Genomic DNA, 14,984 nt, shown 5'->3' with positions numbered 1-14,984 from the left:
GTATTTTTTACCCATCTACCAATAGGTGCTCTTCTTTGCGAGACATTGGAAAACATGTCTGGTCTTTGTGGTTGAATCTGTGCTTGAAATTCACTGCTCGACTCAGGGAACTTAGCGATATTTGTATGTCTGGGGTACAGAGATGAGCTAGTCATATCCCCCTTATCAGACAAGTCCCCCTGCCCTCCCTCTTCCCATTTTCTGCAACTCAACAATAGCCCGTCAGTTTATTGGATAAGGGGATATCTGCACACAGCGGTGTTGTCATGACGTTTGGATGATGTTCAATAACCTGTGTTTACAAATGGGATGCGTAGGCATTATTCTGGCCCCTTTTCTAAGTACCAGATCCAACTTCCAAAAAGCTACGTAGGTGTATTATCATCCACAGCACTGCAGTCATTATACTCTTCAATACATATCCACCCACCTTACAAATGTGCTATGCAGTGGCTCGTCTGATTGAAACCAACAAAAGCACTCCTTAAGAAATGGACTTCAACTGATTTTAAAGAGATCCCAGCCCATTTGAATATTCCATTGGAAATCCATTCACATTATATATATATATAGAGGCCATTAATCAGGAAACAGGTTATAGCATCTCAATATGAACCACCCAAAAATGTCAAACAAGCTTTTCAGTTGACATACTGTTGTCTAAAGTATCCGGTAATTTGTTAAAATGAATCTGGGGAATATTCAAGGATATGGATCGTCTGCTCGCATACTGTTGGATAGTTAGAAAGATAACGATGATGGATTACTACCAGCTCACTAAGTAACTTGCCAACAAACATTGTCTTTATTGGGTTGAGGCCTATTCAAGGTGTGGTTTTGTACATGGCTTGGTGACAATATTGACTTATTTCTCCAAAGTAATGTCAAGTCATTGATTTTTTTTTTTTTACAATTATGAAACATTACAAACATTACCTCAGGCTATAGAGCACAGTGCCATCTGGATGCAGTCGAATCATTCTGTTTTTCACAGTGACACCATGGACAAAAGACTTCTTGTCATTTAGGAAGTAGGTGTCCGGGACCCACAGCTGATCCGCTACCCGGTTATCCAGGGTGAGATTGAGGGGAATCTCTGAGTAGGATAACCGCTTGTCTCGCCAAGCTTGCTGGAAATACATAGTCAATGTATAGTCCTAAAAAAGAGAAAGAGAGAGAGACAGAGAGAGAGAGAGAGAGAGGCAGAGAGAGAGAGAGAGAGAGAGAGAGAGAGAGAGAGAGAGAGAGAGAGAGAGATATTATTGGGGCCCAGGGATCAGCATGTCCAAATAAAAAAAGCATGTTTTTTATTTTAGTAGCAAGCGTTTCAGGCACTCCCTTGGCTCACAGAACAGGACAACCGAGTGCTGAAGCACATAGTGCGTAGCACGTCATCTGTCCTTGGTTGCAACACTCGCTACCGAGTTCCAATCTGCTTCCGGAAGCAAAATCAGCATAAGAACTGTTCGTAGGGAGCTTCATGAAATATGTTTCCATGGCCGAGCAGCAGCACACAAGCCTAACATCATCATGTGCAATGCCAAGCATCGACTGGAGTGATGTAAAGCTTGCCGCCATTGGACTTTTGAGTAGTGAAAACACATTCTCTGGAGTGATGAATCACGCTTAACCGTCTGCCAGTCCGACAGACAAATCTGGGTTAGGTAGATGCCAGGAGAACACTACCCGCCCGAATGCATAGTGCCAAATGTAAAGTTAGGTGGAGGAGAAATAATGGTCTGGGGCTGTTTTTCATGGTTCGGGCTCGGCCCCTTATTTCTAGTGAAGGTAAATCTTAATGCTACAGTATACAATGACATTGTCAATTATTCTGTGCTTCCAACTTTGTGGCAACAGTTTGGGGAAGGTCCTTTCCTGTTTCAGCATGACAATGCCCCTGTGAACAAAGTGAGGTCGATACAGAAATGGTTTGTTGAGATCGGTGTAGAAGAACTTGACTGGCCTGCACAGAGTCCTTGACCTCAACCAATGTTCTACCATCTAGTGGAAAGCCTTCCCAGAATAGTGGAGGCTGTTATTGCTGCAAAGGGGGACCAACTCCACATTAATGCCCATGATTTTGGAATGAGATGTTCGACGAGCAGGTGCCCACATACCTTTGGTCATGTAGTGCATGTGTGCACTGCACTGTAAAACAGGTATTCTGTTTAACATGTATCTGTGTACTGTAGAGATTACATCATCAATATGTTTAATAGAAAAACAAGCTAAAAAATATCTAAGGAGAGAAAATATGACCCCAATTCATATACTGCATATTGATTTCTTTAGGTTTTTTACATCCGTGGTAACTTAGCCCAGTCCTGACTTCATATCTAAATGTATTGACTGAGTCACTGCAAATGATTACTAATATTCTCTATAAAACAACAATTGACAAAATTAGAGTTGCAGAGCACATTGCATGTCAGCTGAATATAATCATTTGTGTGGTTAGCCAGAGAGTATTGCAAAATGTTCAGAGTGAATTTGGAACAAACAGCCAAGCCAGCACACTGCTCCTGCTACGCTAACAATAAGAAGCCCAGCAATCCATCCATCCATGAAAAATAAACTTGGGAAACTTGCTGTCTCAGGGCACTTTTGTCTCCACTAGCAGATCCACTTCTCCTAACAGAGGCTGAACATGCATTTTGGATATGTCTGTTGGTTGCAAAGATGATGACATCCCTATATCTACTACACTGAATGGACTGACTGGAAAGAGGGGCATGGAAGCAGAAACAGAGATTGAGTCAGTGAGCTATCGTCACGTGACTCAAGCCCAACACATCCCTCCATTTCTCTCCACATGAACTTCTTGTTTGCAACAAAGTTTGTTGCTAACATTTTTGCTGACCTAACTATGCTATTCCAAGTAACATCAAACATTGTGCATCATAACATTCAAAAATAAACGGCAGAGCCTGGTTGTAACTTTCATAATTTTGAAATGTTTCTATTTCCTTTTCCGGCTAAGGGTGTTTTTACTGCATATCAAAAATGTTTATGTTTATGTCAAATTACGTATTTATATTCAATAAAGTGTTAATTGTTGGTCATTGCTATGTCAATTGATCAATAGTATTGCCTGTGAGGTGTATTAATTAACACTTTATTGAAAATACAAATAATACCTGGTCTAGGGGCTAATGGTTTAGGGAATTTATTTGTATCATTCAGAGAGGCTGCTTATGAGGTAACATTCTGTGACAAAGATCTGCCAGTATATAGGCACCTACTCAGCTGTGTGAGTTTTATATACTGAACAAAAATATTAAAGCCCCTTACGAAAAAGATCGGAGTGCAGTATTGCCGCAGTATTGCCGCAAATACCGTGTCCAAAGTAACCTTTTTTTTTACTGCAGTAATTGTGCAGTATAACTGCAGTTCAGCTGCAATACACTGCAATTACTACGTCCAAAATACCACAGTCGACTGCAGTTACTGCATTTTTACTGCAGTTTCAAAACTGAAATCTGTTTTTGTAAGGGGAAACATGCGACAATTTCAATGATTTTCCTGAGTTACAGTTCATATAAGGAAATCAGTCAATTGAAAGGAATTCAATAAGCCCTAATCTATGGATTTCACATGCCTGGGAATACAGATATGCACGTGTTGTTCACAGATACGTTAACAAAAAGTAGGGGCGTGGATCAGAAAACGATAGTTACCGGATTTGAAACTCTAGTTCTATTTTTTATACCTTTACACACACACATGCAGCCAATAGGAGTACAGGTGTCCATATATAAGGGGACGCTTCCCCTCAATCGGCCTCCCTAGAAATGATCTTCAGCAAGACTGGGGGTCGGCAGGGTCTTAAGCCATATGGAGCTCCACTCCACTCATATGACTGGAGTTATAACTCCGGTAACTACCGTTCCACTTCGTGGAGCTCTGCTCCTAGTGGTTTAAGGCGGAACGCAATGCTCCGAAATGTACTCCGTGCCAACCCTAACACTTTCAAAATGAATGAAAAGGTCGGGCTCAGCTATGGCTGCGACCACATCCCGCAGTACTGTACCATACTGTGTAAACACTGTGTCACAACATACTGCGTTCTCGGTCTTATCCACCCTACTCAGCCTGGAGGCATTCACCAATCACTAGTGGGCAGATAAACAGGATATGAGCCATACTAATCTGTACAAGCAGATAGATGATACTTCAATATTCTGTCAATGTTAAAGATTGGTCTAATAGTACCGTAATACCAGTTATAGAACTATACCCCTAATCCGTTATAGACAGTCATTGACTTGTGGGCAGGACAATAACATGTGACTCTGCTGCACCACACCCTCAGCCAGAGGTCTTGTCATGTAGTCATTCTAATGCAAAAAAGTGGACCTGATGGAAACCCTGTCCATTGGTCCTGGGTTTCTCACCTTAGTTCTACCCCTCCCATCAGCAATGCTGAGTGCAGGCTGAACCAATTTAGAAGACATACTCACTGATTTCTCAGTGTGTAATCCGCCACACTCAATCCGTAGGCCAAAACCAATGATTCGTGGGCAGATAACAGAATATGGGTCATACTAATCTGACTCAGAAGATGGATGGAATATTGAGGTATCATCTATGTTAGTGACCAGTCTAATAGTGCAGTAATACCAGTTACAGTACTATTTCCCTCATCACTCTACCTCAACACAGTGAAACACTGGTGGGCAGTCAGGACATATACTCTACTGTACTGACAAACTCAGATATGAGTTATGTCACATGTCTCTCTCCATGAAAAAAGAACGGACCTAATGGGAACCACACCCAACGGTCCTGCATCTTGTCCCGTAACTCATGTTCTCCCATCAGCCACGTCGAGTACAGAACGAGCTCGCGAGTTAGAAGACATGTCCAGAAGGTAGAACCGGATAAAAGGAGATGGTGACGACCACGACGCCGCTGCACAAATATCCTCTACCCATGTTCCTCTGAAAAGGGCCGTAGACGCCGCTACTCCAAGAGTGGAGCGGGCTCTTACTCCCTGAGGCATTGGTTGCCCTGCCGCCTCATAAACCGTCTCAATGGCTTCGCAATGCCAATGAGACAGCTGCTGTTCTGAAAGTGGTCCACCATGTGTACTAGCACCGTGACACACAAACAGCTGAGGTGATGACCTAATCATCGCTGCACCGGGCACATGCGATGAAGCCTCTCCTCTCTCCGCTCCACATGGGGAGGGGGGGGAGAAGGCCCACAGCTCAACGGTCCATGACCTATATGAGCTTTTAATAACCGTCGGCATAAATTCTGGGTGAGGACATAACACGGCTCTGCTCAGATCGCCATTGATGGCAAGGCAGTCAGTCGGGTCTCGTTGAAAAAGCACACAAATCACTGACGCGCTTTTTGGCCGATGTCAGAGCAAGCAACAGTGCCGTCTTCAGAGATAGCATCTTGAGGGGGATTTGATTTAATGGCTCAAAAGGCGTCTCGCAGAGCGCCTCGAGTACCAAAGTCAAATCCCACTCGAGCAGCATGGCTCTAGGCATTGTCCTAAGCCGCTACGTTCCCAACAGAAACCGTTTCACTAGAGGGTGGCTGAAGACGGTGTCTCTGCCAAACCCCTCATGACAAGATGAAATCGCTGCCGCGAACACCTTAATGGTGGCGGGTGAGCGCTGATGTCAAACATGAACTGTCGGAATGAGAGCACGCTCTCAACCTGACAGCACACGGGGTCCACATTCTCTGTGGCACACCATTGTGAAAGCATGTTCCATCTGCTGGCATACATCCTGGATGTGGAACTTGCACCCAAGCCCTGTATGGTTCTGATTACTGAATCAGATAACCCATGGCGCTCTAATCTGTCCCCCAGGGGCCAGACTCTCAATGGTTGACCGATTAGAGGCAATTGCACTATTATGCCACCCACGCCTGAGACATCGCGTCCTCTCGATGTCCATGATGGTGCAACCAACATTTGAGTCATCTCCGCGTACCACTGGGCCCCTGGGCGATGGACGCTATCAATATGATTCACACGCTGGCTAGCAGTGGGAGAAATGTTGACAGCGGTGGAAATGCGTCCAGGAAAACATCTGGCAATGGTTGGTGAGCAAAAGTGTCTATCCCTAGTGGTGGTTTGTCCTGGGCTCGTAGGGAGAACCATAGGGGGCTCCACAGCCACAATTCCTCCGCCAGCCGGTGGAATGCAGTGACTTCTCCTTGGCGATTTATGTAGGCTACTGTGGTTCAGGTGTCACCAGCACTAGCACCACACCAGCACGCCATGACCCCATAGGGTAGACATGAAGTAAGTCAGAACCAGTAGAACGGTCTCCAACTCCAGCAGGTTGATGTGGCGTCCCGAGGGAGGTGTTAAGGGAATTATCAATGATGACTAATTATGTATACATTTCAATCAGGACTGACTAGTCCAAATGCTATTATGTACTGTACATATATGAATTCTCTCTTGCTCCCATTCCCAATTGTATATAATATAGTCAGGAGTTTAGAACAGTGCCTTGGTACAAATGGATGAACTATCTCCAGATGGCAGGGACGGACTATCTCTAGACTGTCTAGAATGCTATCTACACTGACCTTGGCTACAGGCGAGGAGGGAAGGCTCGAGAACTATAGGGCCTCTCTACCGGTGTCATGAAGAGATAGAACATTTAGAAAACGCTGACGTCATTTTCAGTTTATAACCTGTGGAAAAATGTGTATATACCAGTACTCTCTTGAATTAAATGCTGTTACATGACTTTTAAGACCGGGGCTCTGTCCATTCTTATAAAAATATTGGGTCTTACAATCCCATAGAATGCATTGACAGAGTCATTAATTCTGATTGGGAAACAATACAGAGGAATTTAGAATTCCTTCAACAGGAGGCCACACACCTTCGATTGCCCGAGCTTGATATGTCCCTCCCCATCCAGTCAGACAAGCATCTGTAAACACTGGAATGTAGGAGGACACTTTGCCTATTGGGAACCCTTGCGTCAAAACGCACGGGTCTCTCCAATAGTTCAGGTCCGCTATGAGCGAGAGGGGAACCACCAAAAACCAATGACGGTACCTCACTGGGTTCAGTCGTAGTTTGGCAAACCATCACTGTGTTCTGCATATGTGCAGAAGTACCAGCGGAACCACGGTAGGTAGACGACATGAGACCCAAGAGTGTCATGACGGAATGCGCTGTCATCGTGTAATTCGGATGAAACCTTCGTAGGGCTAGCAACAAGGCAGCCTGTTGAGGATCTGAAATTTTAGTTTTCATAGTCACAGTGTCTAGCTGTAAACCCAGATAGACAATCTGATGACTGGGCTCTTTCCCAATTCACAGTGAACCCCAGATGTGTGAGATGAATCACTGTCTGTGTCGTGTGTGCGATCGCCAGCTCTGCTGATGGGGCGAGAACCAGTAGGTTGTCTAGGTGGGCTAATAGCCTTATCCCTTGATGACGCAACGGTACCAACGCCGCCTCCACGCATTTGGAAAAGGTGTGGGGTTCCAGGGCGTACCCGAATGGCATCCTCGCTTACTCGTAATCCACTCCTTGGAAGGCGAAATGCAGAAACTTCCTGTGACGAGGATGTACCAGCATATGAAAGTATTCGTCCTTTAGGTCTATGCTTACACAAAAGTCTCTGTTGTGGATACATTCCAGCAGACGTTTTGTCGTAAGCATTCGGAAGGGCCATTTGGCTAAGTTCTCATTGAGAGTGCGTAAATCCAATATTGGCCTCATTCCCACTGTCTTTTTTGGCACTAGGATGTAGGAACTACTGTAACCGCCTCCTTCACCGAAAGGTGCGTAATTTCTTTCACAAGTGTGGTTATTTTCTCTGGCGTCTTCTGCATCATGCCCGAAAACGGGGGAGGAGTTCGGTAGAATTGGATGGGACAGCTCAAGGGGAGCCACCTTTGAAAGGGAGAGGAAATATTGGCGCGTTCTGTGAGAAACAACCACCGAAGTGGCCATGGACCTCCCCGCCCATACAGCCAATGCTTGTGTGAGATGGAGGCTGGCGCCATAAATCTTCAATGATTCCTCTATCTCCTCTTCTGACAGCTCAGTCTTACCCGTGGTGAGACGGGACAGAGAGGCTGCTAGGAGGGCAATATTATTTGCTGCTGTTACAGCCTATTCACCTAGAATAAAGGACTCTGACGAATGGGGTGTCCACATTTTCCGACACTCTGACCGTTAAAGGCGACCCCCAATGCACCCTCCACATAATTTCCGAGCGAGGGTATAGCCAGTGTCAAAGGCACGGCCGCCCTTCTTGGTCTTGAGTATGGGCCGCCCACCATCATATCCACTTCCGGGTTGGAGGGAATGGGGGGCAATGTAATCTCCAGACGGCTCGCAGCCCGCTCAATGAGCCCTGTAAAGTCAGAGCGCAGAGAGGCCGTTGCATAGTAGGGGGCTGCTGAAAACTCAGAGCCCGTCTCCTCCTCACCCAAGAATGTGAAATTCCCCTTGCTCTCCCTAGGGATGGGGGTGATTTCAGCCTCGGTCAGTAGGGTGGATTTTCCAGAGAAAAACCCAAACACTTCCCAACATCCTCGTCGAGGCACCGTTGTCATATGACGCCTCAGAATCTGAGGCAAACACAGTCATGGCATCTTCTAGAGCGAAATCTACCCTGAAAAACGTCCACCGCTGCTTCCTCTCATTTAAAGAAAGGATGGAGTAGCTAGGGCATTCCGGGGGATCTGGGAGGCCTAAGCACAGCAATACTGGTGGAGCAGCGACACTGAGCTCTTAAAAGAGCTTTTGGGTTGAGTAGAAAAGGCTTGTTCATTCAGCATGACACACCTCCTTCGCATATAGTTGATCAGCCTGTTGATTCTGGCCTGTGGAATGTTGTCTCACTTCCCTTCAAAGGCTGTGTGAAGTTGCTGGATGTTGGCGGAAACTAGAACACGCTGTCATTCATTTATGCTCAATGCGTGACATGTCTGGTGAGTATGCAGGCCATGGAAGAACTGGGACATTTTCAGTTTCCAGAAATGATGTACAGATCCTTGTGACATGGGGCTGTGCATTATCATGCTGAAACATGAGGTGATGGGATTGGATGAATGTCACGATGTCCATTGTTCGTAGTTTATGCCTGCCCATACCATAACACCACCGCCACCATAGGACAGGACAGTCTGTTCATAACGTTAACATCAGCAAAACGCTCGCCCACACGACCCATAGTTTGCGGTTGTGAGGCCATGGGTTATCTTCTCAAAAATTACGTTGTTGGCTTTTGGTAGAGTAATTTACATGAAATTGCCTGGAAACAGCTCTGTTGGAAATTCCTGCAGTCATCAAGCCAATTGCATGATCCCTCAAAACTTGAGAAATCTGTGGAATTGTGTCGTACATTTTCGAGCGGCCTTTTATTGTCCCCAGCACACACAGTGCACCTGTGTAATACTCATGCTGTATAATCAACTTCTTGACATGCCACACCTGTCAGGTGAATGGATTATCTTGGCAAAGGTGAAATGCTCACTAACAGGGATGTAAACAAATTTGTGCACAACATTTTAGAGAAATAAGGTTTTTGTGCATATGGAACATTTCTGAGATATTTCATTTCAGCTCATTAAACATGGGAAGAACATTTTACATAATGCGTTTTTTAAATAATTTTCCTGCATTTGTATTTAGTAAATAACCTCTGTATCCAGTCTTCTTCATCACCTGCACTGACTTCTTAGGGCTAGGATATTTTTTCAGAATTTCCGCCTTACTGACATGCCCAAAGTAAACTGCATGTTACTCCGGCCCAGAAGCCAGGATATGTATATGATTGGTATCATTGGATAGAAATGTTAAAATAATGTATGAGACTACAACACAATTGATATGGTAGCCCGAAAATGATTTTTTTTTTCAATAAAAGCTCTTTCAATAGAATGCTATGGGTTCTATGTAATTCCAGCTGCCATATTGCAATTCCTATGGCTTCCACTAGATGTTAACAGTCTTTGTTCAAGGTTTCAGGACAGTTTCTTCCAAAACGAGGAAGAATTTTGAGTTTTGGTACCAGGAGTCACAGTTGGAAATCAGTCTGTGGGCGTGCGACGAAGAGGACGCGCACTTGCTAATTTGACTTTCTATTGAAAATACTTCTTTCTGTATGAAATATTACAGTTTATTTACATTTTAGGGTACCTGAGCATTGAATATAAATGTAGTTTGACTTGTTTTAACAAAGTTTAGGGGTAGCTTTTTTGGATTCCTTTGTCTGCATGTTGAACGAGTGGATTACTCAAATCGATGGCGCCAACTAAAGAGACTTTTTGGGATATAAAGAAAGATTTTATCTAACAAAACGACCATGCATGTTGTAGCTGGGACCCTTTGGATTGCAGACAGAGGAATATTTTCACAAAGTAGGTGATTATTTAATCGCTATTTGTGATTTTATGAAGCCTGTGCTGGTTGAAAAATATGTGGATGTGCGGCGCGGTCCTAAAACAATTGCATGGTATGCTTTCGCTGTAAAGCCTATTGTAAATCGGACAATGCAGTTAGATTAACAAGAATTTAAGATTTTAACCGATATAAGATACTTGTATGTTCATACATGTTTAATATTACGATTATTTATTTGAATTGCGCACCCTCCAATTTCACCGGATGTTGTCGACAGGTGTCCCGCTGACGGGCGCCTAGACCTAATTATTTTCAAATAAATTGAATCTATTTTTGCACCTGATCCTCTGACGAATCAACTGCTGCTCCAAGACTAAGTAACTAGGCTGCCGAGTCCCCTATGTTAACACTCCAGACAGAAGGCAAGTGTGGACACAGGAAATTGAGAAACCGTTTAGTCTGCTGTTGGTTAGTGGTGGTTGAGGATATGTACAGATGTGCTTTCTTAACTTGATCACTCTGTTGTCACAGATAGTTTTCATGCACAACAGGAAATGCTAACTTGTAGTATATTTCAGATTTAAAAGGCTTCTAAATGGTGCAATGTCCACTTTAAAATATCAGGCTTGATTTGCCCAAATGCACAATTTATCAACCATTACAAAAATGTCCATTATTATAATCCACATAATAATTAACGTTTCCTGTTGCTGCAGGATTATTTGTGAGAAGCTGGTCAAATTAAGATAAAGTAAATCTGTAGGCCTACTTACAGCACTTTACTGTACTAAACAGGCTCCTTCCTGCACGTGCAGCCTCCCAACACTTGAGATACATCCCAGTTGATCTTTATGTAATCACTCTCGCTGCGCTCACTCTCGCAATCTTAACAACACATGCTGGGCTTTGTTTCCATGGAGGCTTCACAACCTAGTTCCCTCTCCACTCAACACTACACACTACAGATCTGCTATCTTAATTTGATCACTCTGTCGTCACAAAGCATTTTCCTGCGTAGCAGGAAATTCAACTTTGTAGTGTATTCAATGTTTAAAAAGGCTTCATAACCTTGTCATTTCCTCAAAAAAATGTCAAACTTGATTTGCCCTAACAAAACATGTATCACCCCCGACAATAAATGTCCATTCATTATAATCCCATAATAAATCATGTCCTTTTACTGCAGGATCATTTGAATGTTGTGAGAAACTAGTCAAATTAAGGTAGTATATCTGTAGCATCTACTAGGCATGGGGTCCTTCTCTCTTTCTGATGAGAACGTCTCAAGGCCGTGGTGCATTGTAGTATGAGCTCTCCCTTTGGCTTTGGTTACATTGATCTATCATATCAACCTGTCTGTGGTCCATGTACTGTGTACACAACACTCCACAGTGAACTATTGTGAGTATTGTATGTATTGATGTTGTCACTAGAGTCTGCATTTGGTAGACCACAATACCAACATTGGCAAAATAACTTGTTGGAAGTACCACAGTATTCACTATGAAAGTCATAGAGTAGAAGAGATAGAAGATGATAGGAACAGAGTGGAGTGTGTGCGTGAGAGAGTGAGAGAGTGTGTGTGTTTGTGTGTATATGTGTTTACTTGTTTGTGTGTGCAACCGTGTGTGTTTCCATGCACGTTACGTGTGTGTTTATTCAGGCAGAGAAATATGAACATGTATAGATCCATGTACGATAACAAATAGTTTGCCATGACTGCTCACTGTGCGTGTCTGGGGAATAGTCCCTTGGGGTAAGAGTAAACTGCATCTGTTCTCGCCTGGCAGAAGGATTACACCTGCAATTTAGGAGTACTATTTTATTATTATTATCTATGATTGTGTACTGTACAATTCAGTCTGACTGCCAATTTGCCAATAAAGCCTACTATCATCTATACCCGCAGTATTCACATCATTATGAAATCTCGTGCAATTTGAAGCATGTTTTCGTTAGCGATTAGATCATCAATGTAGGCATTTCCTGTGAGGCTTTTCCTGTTTTCACACAGAGGAGTTTTCACAGCTGTCCAAAGTTTGGACAGACGCCACACTTGAATAAAGACTGCATTATGGCTGTGGCTTGTTATGCAGAGGGATAGAGAGTCCCCCTTGTCATCCCATTGCTGCTATTGTCTTGAACCAGCTTCACCAGATAGGGAAGGCTTGCTTAGCAGGATGGCCCTGCTAATGGGCCACTGTGCCAAAGTTACTGGGACTGGAGTAAAACATGGAGCAAAACATGGAGCTCCTCAAAGGTGTGTTATAGCCTCCATCTCTCTGTAAGGAGAGGAGAGGGTGATGGGGAACTGCTGCTGAGAATCAACAGAATCGCAGTGCTAGCCAGTGTCCGTGTGGAGGAGTCTGTCATAACACCAGTGGTAATGAGCATCACTAAGTAATCTAAGTCAGAGGAGAGAAAAAGAGACGGCTAGATTTATAAGAGCTGGGCTGCCAGTGAGGACGACAATAGAGTAATTATTTTTCTCCAACCTCTTCCACAGCTGTTGGCTTTGTATGAACAAATCCGTTTAACAAATGGCTGCATCCAATGGCTCAGTTTGGCCACTTATCGCAGTCACAAAACCAAACCTCCACACCACCAAAACCTCGATTATGACTATGCATTATTATGGCAGATCTAAAGGTTTCATTTTCTTTCTACCTTTTGAAAGTTTCCAAAATCCCTTTTCGCCTTCTCAGACTCAGGGCAAGTGCCACTGCAGCCTAAGAGGCTTTCACAGAATGCTAACTGAAGAGAAGTGCTGAAACATTGGTCAGGTCTGAGTACCAAAGAGTGTTGTGCAATTACTCAGCTGCTGACAGGAAAGTAAGGATTCATTAGCAATACTATATTCAACAGGGAATAATCACATGTCCACATTTTGTATCCATTGTATAACCTTGTTCCTTATCGCAGGAAATGGTATTTCAGATATATCCTCTCTCCATGCCATTGCATGTCTTTAGTTTCCGATACACACAGAGATTGAAAACAACAATAACTAAAACAAAGAAAACATGTTGAGTAGCCCTGGCATGACTGACCTGTGTTGGGCCAAAACGCTGCAGGCACGATTTGTGGATAAAACACAGCCTCGGGTTAGAGATGCTGCCTCACTAGGCGGGCTCCTATCAAATGTATCCTGGCAGTGGCAATAGCAGGGCCTGGGCAGAGCATGCAACAAGGCCACCTTTTCGATACTATTCCCCCCAGTAACCAGTCCCCCACCCTGAGTGGACCGAGGCAGTGCGGGATGGTGGTGGAGGGGAGCAGGTTGGTTGGGGGGCGACTATAGGTTATATTTCTGCTTCCTCATCACCCACTACCCTTTGAAGTGAGTTATCAATTTCAATGGCAGTGGTGTGTTTGCTGGAAGGGTTGGAATATGAAAGGTAAGGAAAGCTCAGTGGAGCAGTGATGCAAATTGCTTTTTGTCTCGCCACACTTTCAACCTCCCCTCCCTCCTTTCTTTCTTTATATCTCCTTCCCCCTTCTCCCTCTGTGACTTTCCATCTCAATCCCTGAGGAGGCGCCTCTTGCGTCAATCCACGTGCCTCTGTTGAAGAATAAATAAATACATGTTCTGACACTTTCACAGCAAGCGTGTGAACACATCTGATCATTACTACTGAACAAATGCCGCCGAGTAAGCTTCTCTATCCATAAAACGTAGCTGGTGTTGGGCCCTATTAGAAGGTGCAAGATGGCTTTAAAGAGTTTACGACAAGAGCTGAACTGGAATGCCTCGCGCGGAATGGCAGCAAAAGTCTGCTGACGCCTGAATCCCAAAGCAACTTCACACTTTCCTCCTGTCTTTTGAATGGATTGAGTGAGAAGACCTGATCCACCCAGCATTCAACCAGATGTCCATAGTACGGTCTGATGTTAACCCACTTCAGTCACTGGAAAAGCTCTCAGAAAAGACGCATCCCTTGTTCCACTCACATAGCCTACCTACAGTATATGGCACTGCTACAAAACGTTTCCTAACAATAGACAACATATGTATACCCACAGCTGTATAACTTATCTATCCACCCAGTACCCTGGGATACTTGTATCTGGGTATATGTAGAATCCTTTGAACAGCTTGTCCACATTGCACAGAATATCTGAAATGGAACGCCATATTTTGCTCCAGTGCCCTGTGAAATAAAAACACAATAAAAATGTTGCTTTTGTATGACAGGGTGAAGTGGAGAAACCAACCACGACAAATTACAATGTCTAGAAATGGCATAGCAGCCAGTAAACAGGCACAGCAGTCTCAATGCAGTGTGTGTCATGTTCATTTACATGAGGTTTCACTCCTCAGATACTGAGACTCAAGCAACAAAAAAGCATTTTCTGGTTGGATGATTGGATTTCCCAGAGGGCATTGTTCTTCTCTGAGGACTAAACCTCTTACAGGGTTTGTCATCATTTTGTCTTTTGCTCATCATTTCCTAAGTATAGCCTGTTGGAGAGTTGATGAGCGTTTCAATGGGGCACTATCTCTTGGGCTGTATAGCCTCAATACCTTCCACTCTCTCTCGGTCCTCTCTACTCCTTCATTATTTAGCTTGTTCCGGACATAACATTCCGGGCTTGTGAAGGGGAAATGAATTTAGGCAGCCCTTTTTGTGATCC

General features: G+C 44.0%; 1 protein-coding gene across 1 annotated transcript in view; it reads right to left on the bottom strand.

Moving 5' to 3' along the window:
• Nucleotides 1-14,984, bottom strand: part of LOC135548817 (gamma-aminobutyric acid receptor subunit beta-2) — an 82,454-nt gene that overhangs the window by 46,873 nt on the left and 20,597 nt on the right. The window contains exon 4 of the mRNA XM_064978765.1: nucleotides 937-1,157. Within this exon, the coding sequence (XP_064834837.1) occupies nucleotides 937-1,157 (221 nt within the window). The remainder of the gene's footprint in view (nucleotides 1-936; nucleotides 1,158-14,984) is intronic.

This window comes from Oncorhynchus masou, chromosome 11, assembly GCF_036934945.1.
Source record: "Oncorhynchus masou masou isolate Uvic2021 chromosome 11, UVic_Omas_1.1, whole genome shotgun sequence".
Taxonomy (NCBI): Eukaryota; Metazoa; Chordata; class Actinopteri; order Salmoniformes; family Salmonidae; genus Oncorhynchus; species Oncorhynchus masou.
The sequence above is the reverse complement of the archived record's forward strand: the minus strand, read 5'-3'. Positions and strand labels throughout refer to the sequence as shown.